Here is a 25,829-nt window from a genome sequence, read left to right on the forward strand (position 1 = left end):
TCAAACGCCATTTCAAACGGTACGCCAAACACACCCTAAATAGGCCATGCCTCTAAAAAGAATACTAATATTGGCACTACCATGTTCTGATAACTGCACTGACTCACCTTGTCTTCACTTTTTCATTTGATTCCTCAAGAGCTTTTTCAGGAATTGTGATAACTTTTGACAGCTGCTTAAATAATAAAAAACAACAATAGTTAGTGTAATTATCAAAACATTGTAGCGGGAATATCAAATCACCGGGGGACTCAAATTGTAAATCAGTTGAATCATTGCTCGCTCTCTTTCTGTGCGCGAGAAGACGAGATGCCAAGAAACCCACTCTTCCAACTTCCTTTTCCTCCCGCAAATACTATTGAAGTATCCTCGCATGAAGAAGAACTATCCGTTTTCGATCAAAGGACCCTCTATCTGGTACCACACCTCTCTCTCTCTCTCTCTCTCTCTCTCTCTCTCTCTCTCTCCCTTGTAGATTCTTCTTCTGATAGATAGTGTTTTTTTTTTTGGGACTCATTAGGTCAACATCTTTATCGTGAACACAACTCGTTTCCTCAACCGATTTTCAGCTCTCTGTGAAGAAAAGCTCGCAGACGTCCACAGGTAATTCAAAACAGACCAAACCCAAATCTCATGTCGAACCTCCTTCAATCTGTCTGTGTGAAATTGCTCAATTTTGTGTCATTAGTGTCATTTTTTTAAAAAATTTGGACTACCCAACTCACTATTTCAGGGTACTGTGATTTTACTGACATTGGATGCAGTTTGTTTCATTGTTTTTTTTTCTTTTCTTCTTGAACCCTAACAATCAGCAATGTTCTTTGGGATCAGTTTTATTGTGCAACCCACTTGTATATTGGATGCAATTTGTGTGTAAACTTCAGTTTGCATCCAAACTACAATGTTTTTTTTTAATGTTAATTTAATGGGTTGATAAAAGTGGTTTGCAGTTTCCCTTTTTTAACTACTTCCTAGTTACTGGTGAAGGATTTAGTTTGATGTGTTAAGCAGAATAATATGGCTATATGCTATTCTGATGCTCATGGAGGCAAAACTGCATAGCATAGATGGTGGTTGAGAATTGGGGGAGCTCTAAAATCCTTGGGCTTTTTGTTATATCAATGGGGGTCTTAAAAAGTCCTTACAAATCTTAATGAACCACGATATAGTTTCTGAATACAATTTCTCCGCTGTCTATTTAATTTTGTTATTACAACTCAATTTAAAATTGTTTAGGAGGATATTGCGATTAGATGCTACTCTTACGCTTCTGGAGGTAAAGCTGAGAAGCTTAGATGGTGTTGGAGAATTTGAAGAGCATGGTGGCTTAAAGGCTGCATCTTCGAATTCGCCTTTTCCACAAAACACTTTGCCTACTGACAGTTGCTTAGACCCACAGTCTGGATTTGGTGAGCCTTCGAGGTAGGCATATTTTTGCAGCATGCAATTCCTTTCTCCCTTTCAATGCGTAATATATTTGTATTTTGTTCTGGGTATAGCATCTGTATGTTTCTCAGAGTTATTTCAATTTGATTCATGATCAAATTGCCAGATTATGGCTAGATTTTTCTGATTTTCTACAATTCATGTGGGTTTTGGAAGTTGACCGGTGCTCCTTAAGGTAATTATTGAACTACTAAGAATCAAAATATCAGTAGGGTTATGTATAATTATCGTGCAATACAGAATTCAACGCCATATTTAGTATTTAAATTTCACCATTTCTAAGATGGTGTTGAGATTGAGCCTCTAGCTCAATGTTCATGGATTTGTTCCTCAACCCGGAGGTCGGAGGTTCAATCCCAGCTTACCTACTAATAAAGATAAAGTTTCTTTCCCCTTAGACATTGACTTGTTTTATTCAATGAGACTCCTCCCATGGAATGGCCAGACATCGATCTATTTTGTCAAATTGGAGTTTCTCTCTTGGACTGGTTTGAGGGGTTAGAGGGCAATCCCTCTAGTTCTTTATAGCCAGTATCAGAGAAGAGCTCGCATTGTATGGTGTTGGCGTGTCCTAATACTGGAATGCAGAATTGGCACTTCGGTGCATTTGATAATATCGAATGTGTCAGTACTTGGCGTAGTTACAACAGTGGTTGCGGCCATTGTTGGTACATCTAAAGTAGAGAGGCACAAGAGAGTGGGAAACCCTATGAGCTTTGTGGAAAAGTCGAGAAGTGCTTGAATGTTGGCTAAGTTTTGGTAGCTTGGTAAACTAGATTGAGCAAATCAGAGTTTGATGCCGAAGAACGTCAGTGGACCGAGCAGAGTTCTAATGTGTGGGATTCCTTCCAAAGAGTGGATGGGTAGCTTTCTCAGTTGTGCGTGGGACATCATTGAGCTGTGGCTACGCCATAGGCTGCTTTGAGAGCAAGACAGTAAAGAATGGAACCTTGTAGCTATGGATTCCCCTATCTTGGGGCCTAGTAGTATGAGAGCTTCGGTGGATCCACAAATGTGTGTGGTGAATGGCTTCCAAGACTTGAGTGGCCAACGGGTACCCAAGGTGACTGTAAGTGATTGTTGGTATGTCCAAGAAAGTAGGTCATCGATTGGATGAAGAAGTTGGAGCTGGGTATCCCAGTGGGGAGACTCGAGGCCTTGAAAGAGGTGGGACCATTGAGTTGGTTCCTTTCGACTTGTCCTGTGGGGCTGGTGAAATTGTGTGGGATGGAGACGAAAGTGAGCAAGAGTGGAGGGGTGGCCCCAACATGGCAAGAGGCCTTGGAGAAGATAACCATGCAGAGGCATAGTGATTTGGTGAGGTTCGTTTGTCATAGGGCGACTCCACAGTGTCTAATAGTGAGGCCCTTGTGCAAAATTGCATTATCTTCGATCAAGTGATAAGCAAGGGGGAATCATATTTGAAGGACGACAGTGATGGTTGGTGGCACTTCTCACCCGTGGAGGTTCGTGTGCATGATTGAGAGATTCAAGATAGAGTGGAGCAGTTCCCGGTTCGTTTTCAGCGCATAAGGAGCTTGACTTAAGGTGATACGGATTGCCTCTCTCGTTTTGGAGTTGATAGAGCAAGGTTGCCGATCTTTGATGAGTTGCCCCCTTGATTATTTTTTTTGTTTGCTTTTTAGTGGCTTTGTATTTTCAACCATCTTAGTTTTTTTTTTTTTTTTTTCTCTTTATTAATAAAGCTATTCTATCATTGAAAAAAAAGTGAGCAAGAGTGCTATTTCAGAATACTGCTCTAAAGCTTGGAGAAGCTAAGGAGAAATTAAATGATTGCTTGAAGGAGTTCAAGTCGAGTCACTCTACCCATTTGGTTTGGCATAGCTTGGAAAACCATTGTCTTAATGGGTTGCATAGAGGTATCCCAATGAAGGAGCAGGTGTTCAATGCAAAGTTAGAAAAAATATATGGAATCAAATCAGCGATGTGGATGATAACTCCCGGAGTGTCCACTTGCCATCTCTTTATCCACTGCAAAGTTGCTAGAGAAGTATGGGGGTACATTTTGAGGAGATTTGGAATTTGTTGGGTGTTTCCTTTTACTATTTCGGATGTCATTTCGTGTTGGGAGGCGGTGCCATGGAAGAAAAAGGGTAAGATGTTGTGGAAAATTTGTCTCCTTGCTACATTGTGGGTCCTTTGGAAGGAGCGAAATGCAAGGATTTTTGAGGGGATAAAATTTTTGAGGGGATAAGCCCACAAGGTAGCCCCTCTAAATTATTATTATTATTATTATTATTAGAGCAATGATAGATACAAGGGAGCCCTTGCATAAAGAGCGGCAAAAGGGCCCTTCATTGGATCCACATCATTTTCAGTTACATTTTAAAATCGGCTGAAAAAGAAAAATCATTTACATCTAATGACGTGGATCCAATAACGAGCCCTTTTGCGGCTCTTTATGCAAGGGCTCCCTTGTATCTATCATTCCCCTTATTATTATTATTATTATTATTATTTTGCATGGAAATTGATTGAGTCATGGTGCTGAAGTATGGCTTCACATCCCTAGGCTATGTTTCTAAGCCATAGCCCAAATCCTGGAGGCTTCGTAGCATTGCTCTGCAGTGCAAATGCCATGCATCAGTTTCCTTTCTGCACACGCTTTGTTGATTGATGGTCCTTGTTTCAATCTGAGGATGATGCAATGCTGTCAAAGTTTCGTAGGATGCTTTCTCAAATCCTGTAGTTGACACTTTTATGTGCTCATTCTACTTCAATCTTAAATTTGATATGCACTTTTTGTTATAAAAATTGATGTGCAAATCTGTAATTTAGGATGAGATAATACCTTATACGAAATTAATCTGGTAACTCCAAAAGCAGATTTCAACAGTAACAATTTTCTGCAATAATAAACTGTAAAGGAAGAACAAATCGTTAGATCACTTATCGAGTTGAGGCACGAAGAATCTTCGCTGTCCTTAAGGCAAATCTCGCCCCCACTATGACGAATCAACGGTGCAGATGGGCGTCACGGCGTATGCCTCCAGGATACAACAACTCTCGCTCCAGGGGTGTGCACTCACGCAGCCCGGATGCCTAACAACTTGCTTATATGTGCCAAAAGCCTTGATCAGAAAGGTTGGGGAAAACCAGAAGGAAAACCAGAGAGAAGATAGCAGAAGAAGAATCCGTTCTGTGTATCTTTCTATCTCTGTAAAACCGTTTTTATAGAAAAATAAGAGACACGTTGGGATGAAACGTCGCACTCTTTTAGTGCGTGAGAGACGTTTCCCAAACGGTCACAAAACCAAGATTTAAGGAATCTCAAACGGTAAAAAGTATTAAATAATGATTAAAGAAAAAGAAAAGAAATAAAAAGGCTTTGGGCCCACGCGCGCGGCCGAGCCGGGCCGGGCGGCGCGCGTGTGTGGTAATACCAAAAGCCCACCGGACCCAAGTGGGTGATCCGTGCGCGAAGGATTCTCATGACCTCTTTCTCATTCACAAGACTAAGAGAGTGAAAGTATATATATGGCCACTCTCACCCTCTCACACTTCCCATCTAGGACTAAAGTTTTCTCATGGCTTTAGTCCTTTTGGAGGGAAGCTCTAACTTTGAGTGAGAAGCCCTAAAGCAAAAAGCAAAGCCAATGTAAAAGACTAAAAGCACCCCTTTGTAAGATTGAATTACAAAAAGACTTTTGCATAAAAAGTCAACAATCCCCCACTAATTCAAAATTACAAGAAATAAATCATAAATGTAAATAGATTTGATCAAGGCAAGATGTGTTATGCATCAGTAGAGGTGTCTTTTGGACTTGAACCTTTACTTAGTGCAGGTATATCGAGTTTATCAAGTACTTGGTGAATATACGTCTTGAACCAAGCACTTTTAGTAATAAACTGAAACAACATACCACACACACAACACAGAAGGCATAAGCAAGTTCATACGGTGTTGCACTTTTCGGCCATGTGCTATATCCTGATTTCATGAGAGCTCTAGAGAATTTAGCCCAATTCTCATAGGAAGCGGCCACACTTCCACACTCATATAGGTGTATCTATCAGGAGTGCCCTATAACTACGCACCCCACTGACAATCAGCATGACAGCTAGTCAGCTATAGATAACATTAAGAGTCCTACAACTCATCCTCTTACCGTTACAGGTTGCACCCACACCATAGGGATAGGCTTAGTGAACTTAATTCACATACAACTTGGTGCAAAACAGATCACTCAAATAACTTGTTTTTCCCATTGAACCTACTTCTTGGGATCTCCAGTCAGATAGGTTGGGTTCCTGTTATAGGTGATCTAAACAGTGGGCTTCAGCCCCATCCCCCTCGATGTGCTTATGACTAAATTTTTATTTAGTCCTTTTGTAAGACAATCTGATATATTATCAATTGATCTTACAAAATCTATGGTTATCACTCCATTCTTCAACAACTGTCTTATGGAGTTATGCCTCCGACGAATGTGTCGGGATTTTCCATTATATACATTATTACCTGCTCTTCCAATAGCAGCTTGACAATCACAGTGGATTGTAATACCTGGTACTGGCTTATTCCAAAGTGGAATATCAGACAGAAGGTTTCTAAGCCATTCGGCTTCCTCACTTGCTTTCTCTAAAACAATAAACTCAGACTCCATAGTGGATCTGGCTATACAAGTTTGCTTGGTAGACTTCCAAGAAACCGCTGCACTTCCTAGAGTGAAGACATATCCACTCCTAGATTTGGTCTCAAATCCAGATACTCAATTGGCATCGCTATACCCCTCTAGTACAACAGGATATTTAGAAAAATGCAAACCATAGTTTATGGTTCCTTTAAGATATTTCAATACTCTAATTAGTGCTTCCCAGTGATCACTATCAGGATTACTGGTATAGCTACTGAGTCTACCCACTGCATAGGCTATGTCTGGCCTAGTGCAGTTCATCAAATACATTAGACTCCCTATAACTCTAGAGTATTCAAGTGGATCTACTCCACTCCCTTTATTCTTACATAATCTTATACTAGAATCATATGGGGTAGCCACAGGTTTACAATCAAATTGATTAAACCTCCTTAATATTTTTTCTACATAATGTGACTGAGTTAAAATTATTTCTTCTGGGTTTCTATTTATTTTGATACCCAGGATTACATCTGCCTTTCCCAGATCTTTCATATCAAAATTATTTGAAAAAAATTTCTTAGTGTCTTTAATTACACTTATGTCTGTTCCGATGATCAACATATCATCTACATACAGACAAACAATAACACCACTATCCCCACTAAATTTGCTATAAACACATTTATCTGATTCATTTATTATGAATCCATTTGATAGCATCACACTATCAAACTTCTCATGCCATTGCTTTGGTGCTTGTTTTAAACCATATAGAGATTTTATAAGTTTGCATACCTTTTGCTCTTGGCCTTGGATTACAAAGCCTTCAGGTTGATCCATATAAATCTCTTCATCTAATTCACCATTCAGAAAGGCTGTTTTGACATTCATTTGATGGATTTCAAGGTTATAGATTGCAGCTATGGCAATAAGGATTCTAATAGTGGTTATCCTAGTTACAGGTGAGTAAGTGTCAAAAAAGTCCATTCCTTCTTTTTGCTTAAACCCTTTAGCTACTAGTCTAGCTTTGAACTTATCTATAGTTCCATCAGTTTTTAATTTCTTTCTAAAGATCCACTTGCAACCAATAGGTTTACAACCAGGAGGCAGATCTGTCAAGATCCATGTCCCATTACTCAAAATAGAGTCTATTTCACTCTTGACAGCTTCTTTCCAGAATGAAGAATCTGGAAGTGACATTGCCTCTTTATATGTCTTTGGATCTCCTTCTAGAAGATAGGCAATGAACTCTGGACCAAAGTTTTTCTCTACTCTTGCCCTTTTACTTCTTCTAGGCTCTACAGATTCCTCAGACACTTGATGCTCTTTTTCTATAGATTCATTGGGTCTTTTTAGTGTGTTCTCACTTAGACTAGTTTTATAAGGGAATATGGTTTCAAAGAATTCAGCATCTCTGGATTCAATTATGGTGTTAGGATGCATATCAACATGATCTGATCTATAGATTAAGAACCTATATGCACTACTGTTTTGTGCATATCCAATGAATGCACAATCAACAGTCTTAGGACCTAACTTAGAACTTTTAGGATCTGGAATCCTAACTTTAGCTAAGCACCCCCACACTTTAAGGTATTTAAAATGCGGTTTTCTATTCTTCCATAACTCGTAAGGAGTTTTGTCAGAATCTTTAAATGGAATTTTGTTTAGAATATAACAAGCAGAGAGAAGAGCCTCTCCCCATAGGTTCTGAGGTAAACCTGAACTCCCTAACATAGAGTTTACCATGTTCATTAAAGTTCTGTTTTTACGTTCAGCAACTCCATTTTGTTGTGGAGAGTAAGGTGCAGTTACTTGATGAATTATGCCATGAGATTCACAAAAAGCACTAAAATCATTAGAGGTGTACTCACCTCCTCTATCAGATCTTAGGATTTTGATCTTCTTTTCTAACTGATTCTCTACTTCAGATTTGAATGAAATGAATTTATCAAATGATTCATCTTTATATCTAATAAGATAAACAGTACAAAATCTAGAGAAATCATCTATAAATGTAATAAAATACCTTTTTCCTCCTCTAGTTAAAACATTGTTTAAGTCACATACATCACTATGAATTAAACTAAGAAGTTCTGATTTTCTTTCTTCTACTCTATGAAAAGGCTTCTTAGAGTACTTTGATTGCACACAAATTTCGCATTTATCTACTATTAGATCACTTTTAGGAATTAGACCTATGGTCATCATTTTCTTTAAAGATGCATAGTTAACATGACCTAGCCTACCATGCCATAAACAAGAAGAATCAATAATATAAGCAGAAGAAGAAGATGCTTTATTCATAATGTTCTCAGATACATTCAGTTTGAATAAACCCTCACTGGAATAACCCTTCCCCACAAATTCACCATTCTTAGTAATGACAAATTTATCAGCCTCGAAAACTAGTTTAAAACCTTTCTTGATCAGAAGTGACCTAGACACCAGATTCTTTCTTATATCTGGTACGTGAAGGACATCACAGAGCTTCAGAACTTTTCCAGATGTAAGCTTCAATAGGACTGTTCCTTTACCCGCCACAGCAGATGATGACGAGTTTCCCATGAAAAGCTGCTCTCCATCCCCTACAAGCTCGTAGGAAGAAAATACACTTCTGTCACTACAGATGTGTCTGGTGGCACCAGTGTCCACCCACCAGTCCTTCACGTTGCTAACCAGGTTCACTTCAGATACTACAGCCGACAGATATTGATCTTCAGCCATATTTGCCTGAGGCGCATTATTTCCTTGAGGGTTTTTCTTCTTGTCGTTTTTGCGACAGTTTTTAGCATAGTGACCTGCTTTCCCACACACAAAGCAGTTACCTTTCTTTTTCTTGAAGTCCTTATTATTTTTCTTGAAATTTCCTTTTCCAGATCCAGACCCAGGTTTAGAATAGATTTTCTTTCCAGATGAAGATTCAGTGAGATTTGCCTTAGAGTTAAACTCATAGGCCTTTGATTTCTGTTTTCTGAAACGGTTTTCCTCTTCAGTTCGAAGATATACAAATAGATCTTGAAGAGAAAAATCGTTTCTGTCATGCAGAAGGGTGTCTTGGAATTTCTCCCATGAAGGTGGTAATTTTTCAATGATTGCACCAATTTGGAGCTGTTCTTCTATTTTAATACCTCTAGCAAGAATATCAGAAACAATCAACTGGATCTCATTTACTTGATCCATAATAGATTTTCCATCTATCATCTGATATCGGAAATATTTTCCAATAAGATGTTTCTTAGAACCCGCGGCTTCAACCAGGTATTTCTGCTCTAGAGTTTCCCACAACTCTTTGGCAGACTCAATTCTGAAAAATACATCGAACAACTGATTACTGAGACAACTCAGTATATGGCCTTTACAGAGATAATTGTCTCTTTTCCTTTTCTCAGAGAGATGGGTTCTTGCAGGTTCTTCCTCATCAGGTGATGGTTCAGGAGCATTCAAGATATAATCTAGGTTCAGAAAGGTCAGAAAGAATCGCATCTTTTCTTGCCATCTACCGAAATCCGATCCATCAAATTTTTCCGGTCTTTCGGTTTGGGAAGTCATGATGATTAATTTCCAATAATCGGAATCCCAAATTACAGATCACAGATCGTAAAGATTTGCCTTAAGATTGTTATTAAAATTGATGTGCAAATCTGTAATTTAGGATGAGATAATACCTTATACGAAATTAATCTGGTAACTCCAAAAGCAGATTTCAACAGTAACAATTTTCTGCAATAATAAACTGTAAAGGAAGAACAAATCGTTAGATCACTTATCGAGTTGAGGCACGAAGAATCTTCGCTGTCCTTAAGGCAAATCTCGCCCCCACTATGACGAATCAACGGTGCAGATGGGCGTCACGGCGTATGCCTCCAGGATACAACAACTCTCGCTCCAGGGGTGTGCACTCACGCAGCCCGGATGCCTAACAACTTGCTTATATGTGCCAAAAGCCTTGATCAGAAAGGTTGGGGAAAACCAGAAGGAAAACCAGAGAGAAGATAGCAGAAGAAGAATCCGTTATGTGTATCTTTCTATCTCTGTAAAACCGTTTTTATAGAAAAATAAGAGACACGTTGGGATGAAACGTCGCACTCTTTTAGTGCGTGAGAGACGTTTCCCAAACGGTCACAAAACCAAGATTTAAGGAATCTCAAACGGTAAAAAGTATTAAATAATGATTAAAGAAAAAGAAAAGAAATAAAAAGGCTTTGGGCCCACGCGCGCGGCCGAGCCGGGCCGGGCGGCGCGCGTGTGTGGTAATACCAAAAGCCCACCGGACCCAAGTGGGTGATCCGTGCGCGAAGGATTCTCATGACCTCTTTCTCATTCACAAGACTAAGAGAGTGAAAGTATATATATGACCACTCTCACCCTCTCACACTTCCCATCTAGGACTAAAGTTTTCTCATGGCTTTAGTCCTTTTGGAGGAAAGCTCTAACTTTGAGTGAGAAGCCCTAAAGCAAAAAGCAAAGCCAATGTAAAAGACTAAAAGCACCCCTTTGTAAGATTGAATTACAAAAAGACTTTTGCATAAAAAGTCAACACTTTTTCCTCGAGACGACAGACATCTGATTTTTTCTGTCTGCATCCAACTTCTATTACTTAAATCTGGCATCTTTCTAATTTCATTCTCTATCCAGTATTCTCAATTTTTTAAATATTAACCAGTATTTTCATTCTGTTGATTAATTTCCTAAATTCTCTTAATAAGTGATTGTCTTGTTGCAAACATCCAGGCAGTGAATGTGCAAATGAATATTGAATGACTGGAGCCCGCTATTCTGAACCAGTTTGGTAGAAAATAAATTCCCAGTAAGGTTTTGATTTCCTTGACTGGTCAATGAATGGCTAATAATTTACGAAAAAGGAGATCACTGAATTCGCCAAACTATCTTTGTTATGGAAATTAGGATTCATAGTAACCTGTCCTTCCAAATAAGTGAGGTAAAAAGCTCTGCTTTCAGTTCTGCTTTAACTTGAATTGTGATACTTTGTCGATGCACCCTGTGAACTGTTTAGAAATTTCCGTGTTTAATTAGACGATAAATTTGAACTGTACCTTTATTTGGAATTTATGCAAAAACTGCCAAGAAAATAAAGCATCTAACCGTTCAGTATTTTTTAGATCTATTGGTGGCGTTTTTTGTTTAGTAATACTGAATATCAATCTAAAATATTTGATCAAAATAAGACGGAAAAGAAAGAGCAGTATTTCAGAAATAAGCCACAGGAAACAACAAATGATCACGGTTGTTAATAACAGTTTTAAGGCCCTCTTTGTTTTGGATTTTGAGAACCGATTGTGAGTCCAAAACATGGCTTGGCATTGATGATGCCCTACACGATTATCATCTGTTTTAATCAAAATCCACATCTATAAAGGTTATAATTTTCATCTGCAATATTCGGTTTGTTCTTCCTGCATTAAATTGTAAATGGACTGAGACTGCAATAATTGATTATTTGCAGAATGACCAATTGCATCTTCACAACCTGGATTTATCATTATATTTTCAGGTGAAAATTCGAACTCTCTAGGTACAATCAAGACTGCTACTTCAAGACCGTCAAGAAGAAGATCAAGATCAAGTGAGAATCTCGCCATTCATCTCGAAGCACTAAATAAACATGCCATAGGAGATGTATGAGGTTGGGAGTTAGGAAATACATTGTAATATTTTCTTGTGATTTTGCATTACCAAATAAAAATTTCAAACCCATTCTCTCATGGCTATCCCAATCTCCTCCTCTTTCAACTAGCTATTTACACACAGTAAGCACTAAAGACTGCAAGGGCGATCGTCATAACACCAAAGCTCCATCGCCGATCATAATCACAACAGTATCATGATCTAGTTCGTCAGAGGAAAACCTTTAATAAAAATGGATGATATCGCTTTAAAAATGTTGGGGTTCCACGCAAAAGCAAATAGTCCCACATCGGTAAAGTGGATTGGATGGGGATGGGTTATAAGGGAATGTACACCCTCCCTCTAACAGCTAGCTTTTAGGGGTGAGTTCTATCAGAACTTAGGGTGTGGTAATCCCGGTTTGCCTCCGAGGACGGGAATGTCCCTCAGGGAAGATCTCGGGAAACCCTGGTGTAGTATCTCGTGGTTCCCATGTTGCCGTCCCGCGTGGAGGGGCGAGATTGTCCACGTTGTTTCCGCGTGGAGGGGGAGATTGTTGGGGTTTCACGCAAAAGCAAATAGTCCCACATTGGTAAAGTGGATTGGATGGGGATGGGTTATAAGGGAATGGGCACCCTCCCTCTAACAACTAGTTTTTAGGGGTGAGTTCTACCCGGTTAAGTTCCCCTACAAAAAATACATTAAGCACGATCAATGGAGTCTCCTGTGTTTGTGGGTCCACTCACATCAAAGGCATTAGTGGTAACTCTACAGGAATCTATCTTAAGGTCATGATGATTTAAATCAATGCGATGTTTCAGCATGAGAGCACCCATTCAGATTTGTTAGGGATGCAACTTGGGTCGGGTTGGATCCCCTAACCTGAGATATCATTCCCTCAGCCCTAACCCGACCCAACCCGAGCATTGGGTCGAGGATGGTCAACCCTAATCCAACCTGCCACTAAAACTCTCAACCCTAACCCAACCTGTCGAGCCTGTTTTTTTCAAATCCGTCAGGTTGAGTTGTGTTGGGTTAGGGTTAAATAGCCCCAGATAGAAAAATTCAATAAAAAAAATAGGGCGATAGCAGTACACATTCGCCCCCCTTTCAACTTGATTTGACTTCAAAAAGCGTTAAAGTTGCCCATGGTTCACGTTATAAGGGGGGCGACTGCCCACTGCAGAAGGGTGAAAATATCGTCTGCCAAAAACTTAATCCAAAAAAATCACGATAAAATTAGAGGACGTAGGTCGGGTTCTGGTTGCCCAAGGCCCCAAACCTAACCCGACCTAAAATGAACTTGGGTTGGCTTTTCCCAACCCTAGCCCAATCCAACCCAGGGAAATACCAACCCAACCCAACCCGAACCAAAATTGGGTTGAACCCGTTGTGTTCGGGTTGAGCCCGACCCAAGTTGCACCCCTGATTCGTCCATTTGAAAAATTGAGAGAGTGGAATAAATCCGAGTCGTTGTATACTTGTATGATTCTCCCAGTCTCGAAACAACCGAACACGTGATTTTGTAGAACCTGAAAAACGTGTATTTTCTAAAGGGATGCACTTCCTAACGTTTCAGCCCCCTTATTCTTTATTTCTCTCCTTCGTTTTCTACGCCGGAAAGGGTTTCTGAATGGCAATTTGGAGAGGTATAGCAGACGGCTGTTTGTTTTCTTTTTCAACTTTTCAGCAACAATAATGTCCAAAAACGTAGCTCCGTCTCGAGGCGTGCCCACGAGTTCCAATTCCCACCCTAACCCTAACCCTAACCCTAACCCTGTTTCCTGCGATTCGAACCCCAAACATTTGAAGACTTGGATGCCAAAGAGTAAGGAGACTAAGCTCACTGAGCAATCTCCCACAGGTACTTTCAATCCGACTGTAGGTGGAATCATCTTTCTCTTTTCATTTGATATTGATTGATAATGTGGAAAGATGGTCCTTTTAGGTGCCGTTTTGCTGTGTAATTTTGTCTTCTTGTTTTGACTTCCAACATGTTTTTCTTTTCTACAAATGAAGAAAAACAAAGCATGATTGAGTCCCACATGGCGGTTTTTAGGTTATTTCACTATCCTTAAAATTGAACCTGTTATGCATTTGTCTGTGATTGTGAATTCCTGGTTTGGGTATTTTAGGTTTTATAACTAGCCTACATAGCACCTTTCAAAAAAAAATAAAAATAATTCCTAGATGCTGACACAAATATAACATTGGTACATCAAACATGAGTTTTTGAAGCTTTCTGTTATATTTGTAGGGTATGGTAGCATTTTTTTTTTTGCATTGGATGTTAGATGTTTTCTAATGTGGTCTAATGCTATTCAAGTTCCTATTACGTGGGACCCATCTTGCAGTGTCTAATTAAAAAGCTTTGTTATACCCTAGCTAAGTTATCTTGTGATGGTTTGATTACTTATAAATACATAGCATATGGTTTGGCCCCGTATTCTATTTCATTAGCTCTCTTCTAGAGGGGACAACACAGATCGTTCCTTATGTATCTCCATTGTATAGTATTGGAAGAAGAAACCATATGCTATGTATCTACATAGCAATCAAGCTTCTGTCTTTCAAGTTCGTCCGAGGATCACCTTCTTTGACATTCCTTCTCGATCATCATAAAAACGAACCTAGGTAAATACACACCTATTTTTGCATGTGCAATCTTGTTTCTATGCATACTTGAGATGCAAGATCTAGGTTCAAATATGGGATCGAACCGATAAATTAATCAGTGCCCTTTTTGACCCATTTTGGTTAATGATGTTTCAAGGTGTTAGCTCCTTTTTTGGTGCTGTTTTCTTTCGTATTGAGGTGTGGGCCACTTGGCATGATACACGGCATTACATGGTTCTCCATGACCACAATATTAAAGGTCTCTTAATTTTTTTTTCTTTTCCATGATTGCACAGTTTTGATGATGGATAGCAAATAAAATCGGGCTTTTGCTATAGAGGTCATTATTGTCAGAATTCAGTGTGAAAGCTGTGAGAGCGTCCCACATGTGCGCCCCCTTAGTTATATTAAACTAATGCCCATCCTACGATTTCTCCTTGTTTTATGAGGCATTCATCGGTGTAATTGCTCGAATACTCTAGTTGGGGCGTATCTTCTTGGGTACGTTGGCTCCTAAAATCCCTACTACATCATATTCAGCATGCCCTCTCAGTTCTATGTTGCTTATTTGTTGCTAAGCTTCTCATTAACTTTTTTCTAATGATGATAGTTTTTATTACTGAGGATAAAAGAGGGGTCATTACAACCCAAAGAAAACTAAATAGCGAGTGGCTAGCATAAATACAATAAAGCTCTCAAGGGGGAAGAGGGTCACCAATCACCAAACTATCTCTTCTTACTTCCTACCGGGTAACATGTCCGCATCGGCGTTGGCGGATCTTCTCACATGCTGAAAGGAGGGAGAGAAGCCAGCCAATCGGACCTGGACCTCGTCGAGCAAATGGGGCAAATCTCCATGGATGAGGGTGGCTTCCGTCCAACCATTGGAAACATTGAGTCTCCCTCAACGATCTACCTCTCCAAGTCCCCCAACGATCAACCTCTCCAATCACCTTATGCTCTGTTTGGATTCTTATAGATGTTGGGAGGATTTGGAGAAGAAGAAGTCAAAGGGAGATTAAAAGCAAATCAAAAGGAAATCAGTCAACGGGGAGATTGAGAGCAAATCTCTCAGACGTTGTTTGGTTGCGTTAGGAGATGTGAAGGAGGTTTTTTGCCGTATTTTTTAAGATTTTTTTGGGGAAATGTTATCAGCACTACTGTTTTTTGATGAGGGCACTCCTCACTTTATTAAAAGTACGGTATGGCCCGCACCATAGGATGATCCAAACCGTCCATTAGATGGGCCATAGCCTAAATAGGTTATGTCCCAAAATTTATTTCCATAGGCTGATTCTAACCCTCCGATCTATAGAGGGTTAGGGTCAACCCTCTAACATTCAGATTGGAGGGTTAGGATCAGCCTTTGGAAATGATTTTTGGGGCATAACCTATTTAGGCTATGACCCATCTAATGGACGGTTTGGATCATCCTATGGTGTGGGGCATACTGTACTTTTAATAAAGTGAGAGTGCCCTCATCAAAAAACAGTAGTGCTGATAACATTTCCTTTTTTTTTTTTTTGTATAGGAATTTGCTAGCCACTTTCTCCGAGGCCACTTCTTGGCTTGTGGCCCATCCTTTGGCACAAGGTGCAAAGGTTGCTAGCAAAACATAAAATATAAAAAATAGTAATCATTACGAAAAAAATAGTAAAATAGCAGAAGTACTAAGTTTTAAATGAAAAATTACGGAAAAATGGTAGCAAAGTAGGAAAATTACTAAAAAATTCCAATAGGATGTAATAACATATGACAATTACCGAAAAAACTACAATGAAAATTAAAAAGTTATGACAATTACGGGAAAAAAGAATTTGCCTGAGAATTTCTCCCATTTTTTCTTCGATTCAGAGAAATTCATCTGGCGAATTTTGAGGGTTCCACGTCACCGACAAGCGCCCGACATCCCTGGCGGTCAAACTCCCCAGTTTCGCTAATTTCTCTACCAAACAACCTTCAGCAAATCAGAAGAATTACAATCCCCCCTATTTTTCTCAAAAAACACAACCAAATCTTTGAACACCTGGGCATTCTGTTCCTTCCATAGAACCCAGATAGTTGCCAGCATGAACACACTTCAAAGGATTTTCCCTTTTTCCACCAAGGAACGAAGAACCAATAGGGTCGGAAAGATTGGTGGGAAAAGCCCAAGGCAATTGACTCCATGCATCTCTTACCAATCTGCAATGAAGAAACATATGATCAACTGACTCACCCGACTCCATGCATAGACCATAGTGATCAATGATCATCAAGAGCCGGTTGCGCAAGTGATCTAGATTTTATCTTGGAACAAGGTCCATCCAAATGCACAAACCTGGGGAGGAGCTGGCTTGTTCCAAACTTTCCTGTGTATAGAATGATTTGACTTGAGAAGACCCCTGAGGAACACCAAATCTAAACCCTCTTATTGAAACCCTTCGTTTAAATGATTACATTTTACTGTTGATTAAACAACTTGTTAAACCCAGTTTCAGCAACTTGTTCGTTCGGAAACCCAAATCTCCTTAATACACACACACACACACATGTGTATGTATGTATGTATGTATTTAAAAATCCCACCTATAACTTTTTTTGAATAATGAAAAATCCCACCTGTAATCTTCCAAGTGTTATAGAAAAACAACCATAAATATGTGGAGACTGTGCCTCATAATCTGTGGCTATTCTACCCACTGTGTCATGATGTTTTCACTTTGTGGCCCTTTTTTAACTATTTGTTTTGGCTTTTTGGTTAAGGTTTCATTAAGAGCTGTGGGGAACTGTGGGTCCATTTGATCGAATGGCTTTCATGGACTGGTGGATTGATCTCCTTGGCTAGATTAATTGATATGGTATCCTCAATGAGTTTGATCAAATATTTCATGAAGGTTGGGGTGGGTTGTTGGGTGTTAATGGGCCTCAAATTTCTTATTTCTAGTTTGAGGACGATTGCTTTGTTGTTTTTTATGATGCTTCTCCACCAAATAATGAACCTAAGATTTACTTAAGGGTTTGGAGTGTTTTGTCTTTGCTAACATGTTAGATTTGGAAAGTGATTTCTGTTAAGGATTGAGGTTTGTAATTCTTTTTTGAAGAGTGTCCACGAAGGAGTTGTAAGAAACGAAGTTATCTAATTTTTATTGGGGTCACCTTTTTTATTTAAGAAAAATGAGTAAAGCATTGTGAGATCTAATGATTGCAAATTCAAATGAAAATTGGCTTGGAAGAGCCAATACCTTTCTTTTAGAGATTCCGCCACTCTTATCAACTTTGCATTGTGTTAAGTTCCACAAAATTCTTCCTTGGAGGTAAGGAAGTTAGTTGCCCAAGACTGTACAAACTAATTGAATCCCATGCTTTGAGTTGCAAATTGGAGGGTTTTAACCTGATTGTTCGATGGTCTTATGCTACCTAGTTTTTTCCAATAGAATGGGTTAGCTGCATACTATTTCGGGAATTTTGATTGATTTTTGGGGATTTCGGTTGAATTTCGGAAATTTCGAGGAAATAATGATGTGGAAGGAAATCATGTAGATTTCATTTTGGTGGGGATGGAAATGGACACATTTCGGGGGGCCTTTCGTGGAAATTTCAAGGAAATTTAAAACCATAGTTGATACCGTTGCAAATTTTTGCGTTTCTTGTACTAAATTGTTTGCCTGAAGATGCCCATTTTGTAGTTTTTGCCTTTTGTAGGCCGCCTTTGGCCTTCTTCGGTTCTTTTAAATATATTTTGTTTAGTATGTCACTTGTTTGAGAAATATTATATGCTTAGTCAATTAAAATTTATACTTAAAATTAAAACTCAGCTTTGATGTTTGGATGTTCATGTCCCATCTCATCTTATCCTTTTATTATTTGTGTATGCATTTTTTCAAATGGTTTTCATCTCTTATCTGTCAACATGTTAATCTTACGTTATTTTCTAGTTGTCATATCATTACCTGAAAATTGTAGCATTTTATCTTTCATTTGAATATCTTTCAAAAAAATGGGTCCTCATTTGAAGTATATTTTTAGCATCAGTTTAATTGATCATGGGATCATAATTTTCTGACTTTGATTGTATACGTTCTCTTTTCATCTTTAAAGAAATCTCAGATACAGGAAGTGAGGAGACAGATCTTAGCAGTTGTGAGGGAGATGATTCATCATGGATCTCTTGGTTTTGTGGGTTGAGAGGAAATGAGTTCCTTTGTGAAGTTGACGAAGATTATATACAAGATGATTTTAATCTGTGTGGACTTCAAGGGCAAGTTCCCCATTATGATGATGCCTTGGATATGATCTTGGATAGTGATTCTTTGAGTGGTATGCTCTTCATATTTTACCATTCCCATTTATTATATGTTTCCTTTGTTTCATATTATTTTCTCTTTATTCAATTTTATAGTCTATATATTTGAATGGGATTTGCTAGGGACCATCGCAGAAGGTATTTCGCGGCTGGGCTGTCGCATGTGAGAGCCCAGCCACGAAATACCTTCTGCGATGGTCTCTAGCAAATCCCATATTTGAATATTTGGATGATTCTTTAGAAAAGAAAGGCATGCACCTAAAGTGCGGACCGAGTAGGTCCCTTAGCGAATACAACTAAACAACATGAAATAAAAATACCCCTAAGGCTATATTGTTAAGAATAATTGAAAATGGACCACAATATCCTTTCCTTTTATTTTAAAAGTAACCAATAATGCTTTCTCAAATTGATTGCAAGCGCTGTTTAACAATACTCTGCTTCAATTGTCCACTCTCTTTTACCTTGGCCCAGTTTTCGCCAGAGTCCTAGTTTTGCGCTACCAAGTCAATTAAAACTCCTTGCACTCGCTCGAGTTGATGAAAAATTGACTGCATCAATCACTGACTCGCTCGAGTTGACCCCCTTTTACCGTGGCCTAGTTCTTGTCCGAGTCAGAGATTTCAATTACTGCTTGCAAGTGAAATTTACTTGCACTCGTATTATTGAAAGATCCAAAAAATATTCCAAGTATTCTGTGTTAAAACCCATGTTGTTGGTGTTCATAATCTTTAGGATCGATCCAAAATTTTTCTCTCTTTTAGTGCATGATGAAGTTTAAAGTTGATTATTTTTAAATATATTTCCTTTTTTTTTGGAATGGAAAATAGATTTCCGTTTTGCCTTAATGGGATTTTCTTTTAGGTGAGTTAGATGGCGAAGAACACCGTGAAATCGAATCTGCAGCAGAGCTGTTATATGGCCTTATTCATGCTCGTTATATCTTGACCAACAAAGGATTAAGTGCAATGGTATGGTTTCTCATATGTTGATAATATTTCAAAGATTATCAAGCTACAAGGTCAAACAATTTTTAACCCATAAAAAAAAAGGTCAAACAGTTTTTAGTTGCCTATTGTTGCAGCATGAGAAGTATAAAAGAGTGGGTTTTGGAAGATGCCCTCGAGTTTATTGTGGAGGGCAACCATGCTTGCCAGTGGGTTCATCAGACACCCCTCGTAATGGTTCAGTGAAGATCTATTGTCCCAAATGTGAAGATCTATACTTCCCCAGATGCAAATACCAGAGCAGTATCCTTTTATTTAATGATTTATTTTCTATGGAATTTCCTAGTCAATATCACTTAATTATTAATTGAAATGACACTACTACCATTAGAAGAAAGCCAGTTCATGTGATATATTTTGCATGCTAACATTTGTGATATGACAATATCATTACCACTTGATGTTAGCTATGTTTTGCTATTCAAAAATAGGAATGCAGTGGAAGCCTTACGTAGAACTAATACAAATTTATCTTTTGTTTTATCTGTAGAAAGTTTGTTTTGTCAATAGAAAAATATTATAAAGAAATGGATTCAGAGGAGGAAACTTGGGAAATAAATATACAGATTATTGTTGTTGTAAAAATCAGACTTGGATTGTAAACTGTTGTAGGGATTGAATTGAATTGAATCATAAGTCATACAGATTACTCAATAGACCTGTCTGTAAACCTCCCTTTGACAAGGGTATTTCAATTGACTACTCTTAGATCTTTGGTCAATCTATAGGTACACTTCCACTTTTTTTTTTTGAATGGTGGGGTACACCTCAACTTTTTGGACCTAATGATATCCAATTGGTAGGCGAGTATCATGATCCGAAACTAGAAATATATGTGATAGTTCCTTGGTGTGGTTTGTGCTTTGCAAGCTTTGCCCTTTGATGATTTTTATGGTAGTAGAATATGGGATCAGGATGAGGTGCCGTGGTGTATGAGCTTACGGAGAGTATCCAGGATGAAGTGCCGTGATGTATGTTATTTGCAGATGACATAGTATTAATCGACGAAACCAAAGCAGGAGTAAATGCTAAGTTAGAGTTATGGAGAAGTACTTTGGAATCCAAAGGTTTTAGACTGAGTAGGACTAATACAGAAAATATGGAATGCAACTTTAGTAATGTAAGGAGGCGGGATGAGGATGTAGTAAATATGACTGGACAGGAGGTACCTAAGAGGGATATCTTTCGCTATCTTGGTTCAATTCTACATAAGGAAGGAGAGATTGAAGATGATGTTTACCATAGAATAAGAGCATGTTGGTTGAAGTGGAAGCTTGCCTCAGGAGTTCTGTTTGACCGTAAAATCCCTACTTGAAGGGAAAGTTTTATAAGACAGCTGTGAGGCCAGCCATGTTGTACGGCTCATAATGTTGGGCCACCAAGAAGCAGCATGTGCATAAGATGAGTGTAGTGGAGATGCGAATGCTTAGATGGATGCGCGGCCACACAAGGTTAGATAGAATTAAAAATGAAGATATTTGTAAAAAGGTGGGGGTGGCACCAATTGAGTAGAAGATGAGAGAGCACCGCTTAAGATGGTTTGGACATATCCAACGTAGGCCTTTGGATGCTCAGTTGAGAAGAAGCGACTCGTGCCAAATTGATGGAGCACAAAGAGGTAGGGGCAGACCGAAAACAACTTGGGTAGAAACAGTGAGGAAAGACTTGATAGCTAGGAACATAACAGAGAACATGACCTTGGATAGGATAGAATGGAAGAAAATGGTCCACGTAGAAGAACCCAACTAGAGCCAGGATTAGAGCCGGATAGATTCCTTTTACATTCTTCATGAAAATTTTCTAAAGGATTCATTTAGCCGACCCCAACTAGTTTGGGACAAAGGCTTTGTTGAGTTGAATATGGGATCATAAAGCATTCTTTTTATGCATTTTTTTGTGGCATAATCACATACTATACCCAATACAGAGGTGTCTGAAATTTTCAATGCAGTACCCGATACATTTTTTTTACCCGCGCCATAGAGTGAGGAGTATACATCTTTTCAATATATTTATTCTTTACCTTTTCAAAAATTACTCAATAGACCTGTCTATAAACTTGATTTATTCCTTCCTTCTCTCCCTCCTGAAGAAAAAACCCACCAGAATTAAAGTATAGTTACTATTCTCGTCACCGCTTAGAACTGTAAAGTATTTGGCCGCTAATAATTTGAAGCAGTTCTTCAATAATCATTTTGACGAGAAATGGTTAGTGGGCCTCACAAAGGTGTTATCCACAGTCTTTCTCATGGCGCCTTTAAAATTTCAACGTTTGCTTCCCAAAGACAGAAGGGTTCCTTATTTATTTTTTAAATTGTCCTTTAGCTATATGTTTTCCAACATTGCTTATGAATTTGTGAAGTTCGTACCATGGTTACTGTGATCTGATTTGACAAATTAGCTAGCCAATTTGGTACCATGGTTACTGTGATCTCATTTGGCAAATTAGATAGCCAGTTCATTTTTTTTCTTTGAATGACTGTTTAGCCTATTTCTACTTCCATTCATGAGGTACTTTGTCCTTTGCAAGCCATGTGTAGATAGAATTGACTACAAGCCAGATTGTTTGTACACAGCAGTCTTGCATGCATTGTGACATTAGCATATATCTAGCATATATCTATACATGTTCTTCACAACTAGCTCTGTTTTGTCTGTTCTCTCCATGACTTTTATTCAGACGTGGATGGTGCTTATGTTGGCACAACATTTTCACACCTATACTTGATGACCTATCCCTCTTCAAAGCCTTCAAAGCCCGTCCAAACTTATATGCCTAGGGTTTTTGGATTTAAGCTTCACAAGGGGTCCAGATGACTTGAATGATAATCTTCCATTAATGTTCCTTTCTCAGAGGTCGCTCTGGATACCTCTCCCACTAACAAAACCTCCTTTGCAGGAGATTCATGTACCTGCCATTTATGTATGTAATTTCTGGTGCTGTATGATTGGAGCTGGGCTAGCTAGCAATCACCTTTGAAGAACGAGGGTCATTTGCCTGCTCACAATATATCATCAATTGCCCTTCCTGGTATCGTCCACAAGTCCTTTGCCCGGATGCTTTTCGGATTTTCCTTCTTTATTTATGTACTTTTGCATGACCTGATTGGAATTGAACTCTAATGCTGTCATATTATAAATCATGTTCAGCTGTATTCATAATATACATTGCATGCAGCCTACATCTTGTATTGTTTTGTGTTTGGTAACTTGTTTGGTACTATACTACTATAAATATTAGAGGTTTGTTCTCTACAAAAGAACGCATTTTTTTAACTTCAAGTTATTGTCATAATGATTAGACACACGATATTTCTGATGGGTAGAAAAAACTTAAAAGGCAGGAAAGAATGACAGATTAAACTCTAGGAGAAGAGGGCTTAATGCTCTGAAAATAGGGGCCAAGAAGAAACCATCATTTGATTTTGCTCCACCTCGGTCAATCCATTTTCCCCAAACTGCCGTAAAATAGACCAGGCTACAAACATCTCCCCCTTTCGGGGGCTTTTCAAGATGTTACTCAAAATGGGTGCACCCTGACAATCTAGCAGCCAATGATTTGAGGCTTCTGAATTTGGCATATTCATCTCCCAAACACCATAGCCTACATAAAAACGTCCCTATCTTTTTAAGCTTTTGAAGTCACCAAAAGGAAAAAAAGTTTTTAAAATGAGAATGTATACTATATACATTGTCGCCTATTACTATACGAAAAACAGACCCAGGCCCCAGGCAAGACCAATGTGTCTCAGAGACCTCTAGACCGGAGTCTCACCTTTACCTCTCACAGCATTATGTTCAGAATCTCAAGCATCTGAAATAAGGACCGCAATGAACACTATACTGACAATGATGGAATTTTCATGAAAGAAAAGAATACCATTCGAAATGAAATCAACTTGGAAATTGTTGCTCAAGTTGGCTCATTTGATTAAGACTTGTAATCAGAGGAAAAAATTTTAACCAAGGAAACATAGGGGATCATATTCATGATGGCCTAGATAGGTGCATTTAGTCATTCAAGATTCAAGCGGAACTACAAATTTGGGGGAGTTGTTGGATTCAATTTGGTGCATTGCTGTTTCTAAAGAAAGATGTAGGAATGAGAAATAGAAGAAAGATCAGACAATCTTAGAGGCGGTGTAAAGTTATGTTTTGGGGAAAGAGAAAAAGAACACAGATGGTGCTTAAAATTTCCATCCCCCATAAAAGAAAATCAAGCAGCAACAGATAAAAATATGGTCGTGCGGATATCAGTAGCCTATTTATAACATAAGCCAAAAAATTTAGAAGCAAGGCAGGTGAGTGAGCAGCTGAGCAGGAGCCCAGGAACACTTAGAAAATCAGCTATTTTGTGACCCAAATAATGGAATAACTTGAGGTGACCAACCTCTGTACTAAAACCATGGCATATGCTACAACCTTATCCATACATAATAACTTGTTTTATATGTACCCACCTGAGAGTCAGTAAGATGAACATCTTCAAAAACCTGGAGGATGTTAGATATATCTGGATGAGCTTTCTCAATTTCATCGAGCAAGACCACTGTCAAGGGCATTCTTCTGTTTTCAGCCATTTATGATATTATTTACATTTTTTTTTTTAAAATAATGATTTTATTAAAGAAGAGATAGCACATACAACGATTCAAAAAAGAAAGAAAGAGAGATAGCACATACAACAGGGACAAGACATCCCAAAGAGTATATACAATAGAAAACCCCCAAGCATCCAACCCTCCAAATCCATTAGGACTCTGACCTCATTTCAACCCGATTTGAGTTGTCAATCGCTACCTCTTCCTTCTCAGCTCCTTCAGCCTATTTTTTTGCTTGTTCGTTTGCTGCCTTCTTCGTATGATGCAAATCAAGGCATGTTTTCAAACATAGACATCAAATTTCCATAATAATGTCTGCTAATTTCTATAGACTATTGCTTTGTTACATGCCCACGCCAAAATATTCTGAGTCTCCTTTAATGATTAAAGCACAAGTCATGGAACTTGGGTATCATCTCAAACATAGATCTCTAATTTTCTTTTGTTTAATGCATATATTTTCCTATAGGCCATACCTACATGAACTACCGTTTATCTAGAGATGCATCTTTCATTAGTATCATATTACAACATGAATATGTTAATATTCCATGTTTGCAAGATCTCCTCTACGAGAGAGGTGGAGGATTCCTTGTTGGGCATCGCTATTGATCCCATAGGTTTACCCGATAACCCAGTATTATCCGCTGGCAATCCCGAACTGGAACTACGGTTAAATAGACCTAATCCATAAGACGTGCCCACAGACCAAAACGACCCCTCAGGTCTAAGGACATTTCCAAGAGTCCTGTGTGACAGAATAACCTCATCTAATTCCTTGTTCGTAGGTTATTCTATAAAGTGATCCGCTTAGTGTGTGATCCAATCATTGCACTCATTCCACATGCTTAGAGTCAACTACCCTAGTGATCGGGATTGGCCACCCAATGTGTGTATGGAGGCAGCCTCGTTGCTGGTTGTGTACAGGTACGAGATGTCCAATCTCAACCCCAACTAGGAACATTCTAGGTCTGCAAAGAACCAGATGGTCATATCTCCCTGCCACATAATCTCTATGCGCATGACCAGTCCTACGATGCTACCTAAGGATAAACGTGTCTAAGAGCACATCACACACTCGAGTAAGTACCCAATAGATGTCACAAAACATTAAATTATCATTAAATAATAGTTTCAATATGACTACAATTGGCTTTTAGGGCATACCCTCTAACTGATCCGACTCATCGGAGTATTGAGTGTTGTGAAGTTCCCAAATCTCCAAGGTGGGATCCTGTTGTGGGCAGGGATCTCTCCTCTTGGCAGGGCCGTTTGTTTGGATTGGCCATTGACCTCTGATCTTCTCGAGCCTTTTGCTTACTTTTAGGCCGACACGGCCATGGAGCTCTGATCTTCTCGAGCCTCTCTCTTACTTTTAGGCTGGCCCTTCTCTATCTCTATCCAGGATGACATCGTCTCCTCAACGTTAATGTATTTTCAGCTCGGGTCCTCGGCTAATGTTTGGGGTGGCATCTTGGAGATTGAGAAGCTGAACCTGGAGGCCTTCACACCATTCATCAGCACAGCCATTTTACCTACTGGTCAAGGCTCTGTGGTTGAAGTGGCTGATGTAGTCTTGGAGTGACTCTTTCCTTTGCTTCACTGTCATTAACGCGATTGTGGCTTTCTGATGACGCCGGCTGCT

At 39.0% G+C, this 25,829-nt stretch overlaps 2 protein-coding genes across 6 annotated transcripts; both read left to right on the forward strand.

Annotated features, from left to right (window-relative positions):
* Positions 1–263: 263 nt before the first annotated feature.
* Positions 264–11,773, forward strand: LOC143889712 (uncharacterized). Of its 4 annotated transcripts, none has more exons than XR_013254912.1 (5): positions 264–417; positions 521–603; positions 1,237–1,422; positions 10,782–10,989; positions 11,515–11,773. XR_013254912.1 is itself a non-coding variant. In XM_077394016.1 (4 exons), exons 1-4 carry the CDS (start codon positions 310–312, stop codon positions 11,564–11,566), a joined length of 429 nt encoding a protein of 142 aa, XP_077250131.1. In that variant the 5' UTR covers positions 264–309; the 3' UTR covers positions 11,567–11,773. The 4 variants fall into 4 exon arrangements, 2 of the variants coding, with proteins under 2 accessions (XP_077250131.1, XP_077250132.1); XR_013254911.1 differs by having other exon boundaries at positions 11,563–11,773; XM_077394016.1 differs by lacking the exon at positions 10,782–10,989.
* Positions 11,774–13,158: 1,385 nt separating this feature from the next.
* LOC143889714 (putative casein kinase II subunit beta-4) lies at positions 13,159–22,765 on the forward strand. 2 transcript variants are annotated; one of them, XM_077394019.1, is made up of 5 exons: positions 13,159–13,539; positions 18,372–18,590; positions 19,450–19,547; positions 19,661–19,826; positions 22,264–22,765. In XM_077394019.1, the coding sequence occupies exons 1-5, from the start codon at positions 13,374–13,376 to the stop codon at positions 22,398–22,400; spliced, it is 786 nt and encodes a 261-aa protein (XP_077250134.1). In that variant the 5' UTR covers positions 13,159–13,373; the 3' UTR covers positions 22,401–22,765. The 2 variants fall into 2 exon arrangements, with proteins under 2 accessions (XP_077250134.1, XP_077250133.1); XM_077394018.1 differs by having other exon boundaries at positions 13,161–13,539; positions 19,441–19,547.
* The last annotated feature ends 3,064 nt before the right edge of the window (positions 22,766–25,829 follow it).

Source organism: Tasmannia lanceolata, unplaced genomic scaffold (genome assembly GCF_043159265.1).
Source record: "Tasmannia lanceolata isolate RefF3 unplaced genomic scaffold, GAP_Taslan_0.1 ptg000013l, whole genome shotgun sequence".
NCBI classification, from domain to species: Eukaryota; Viridiplantae; Streptophyta; class Magnoliopsida; order Canellales; family Winteraceae; genus Tasmannia; species Tasmannia lanceolata.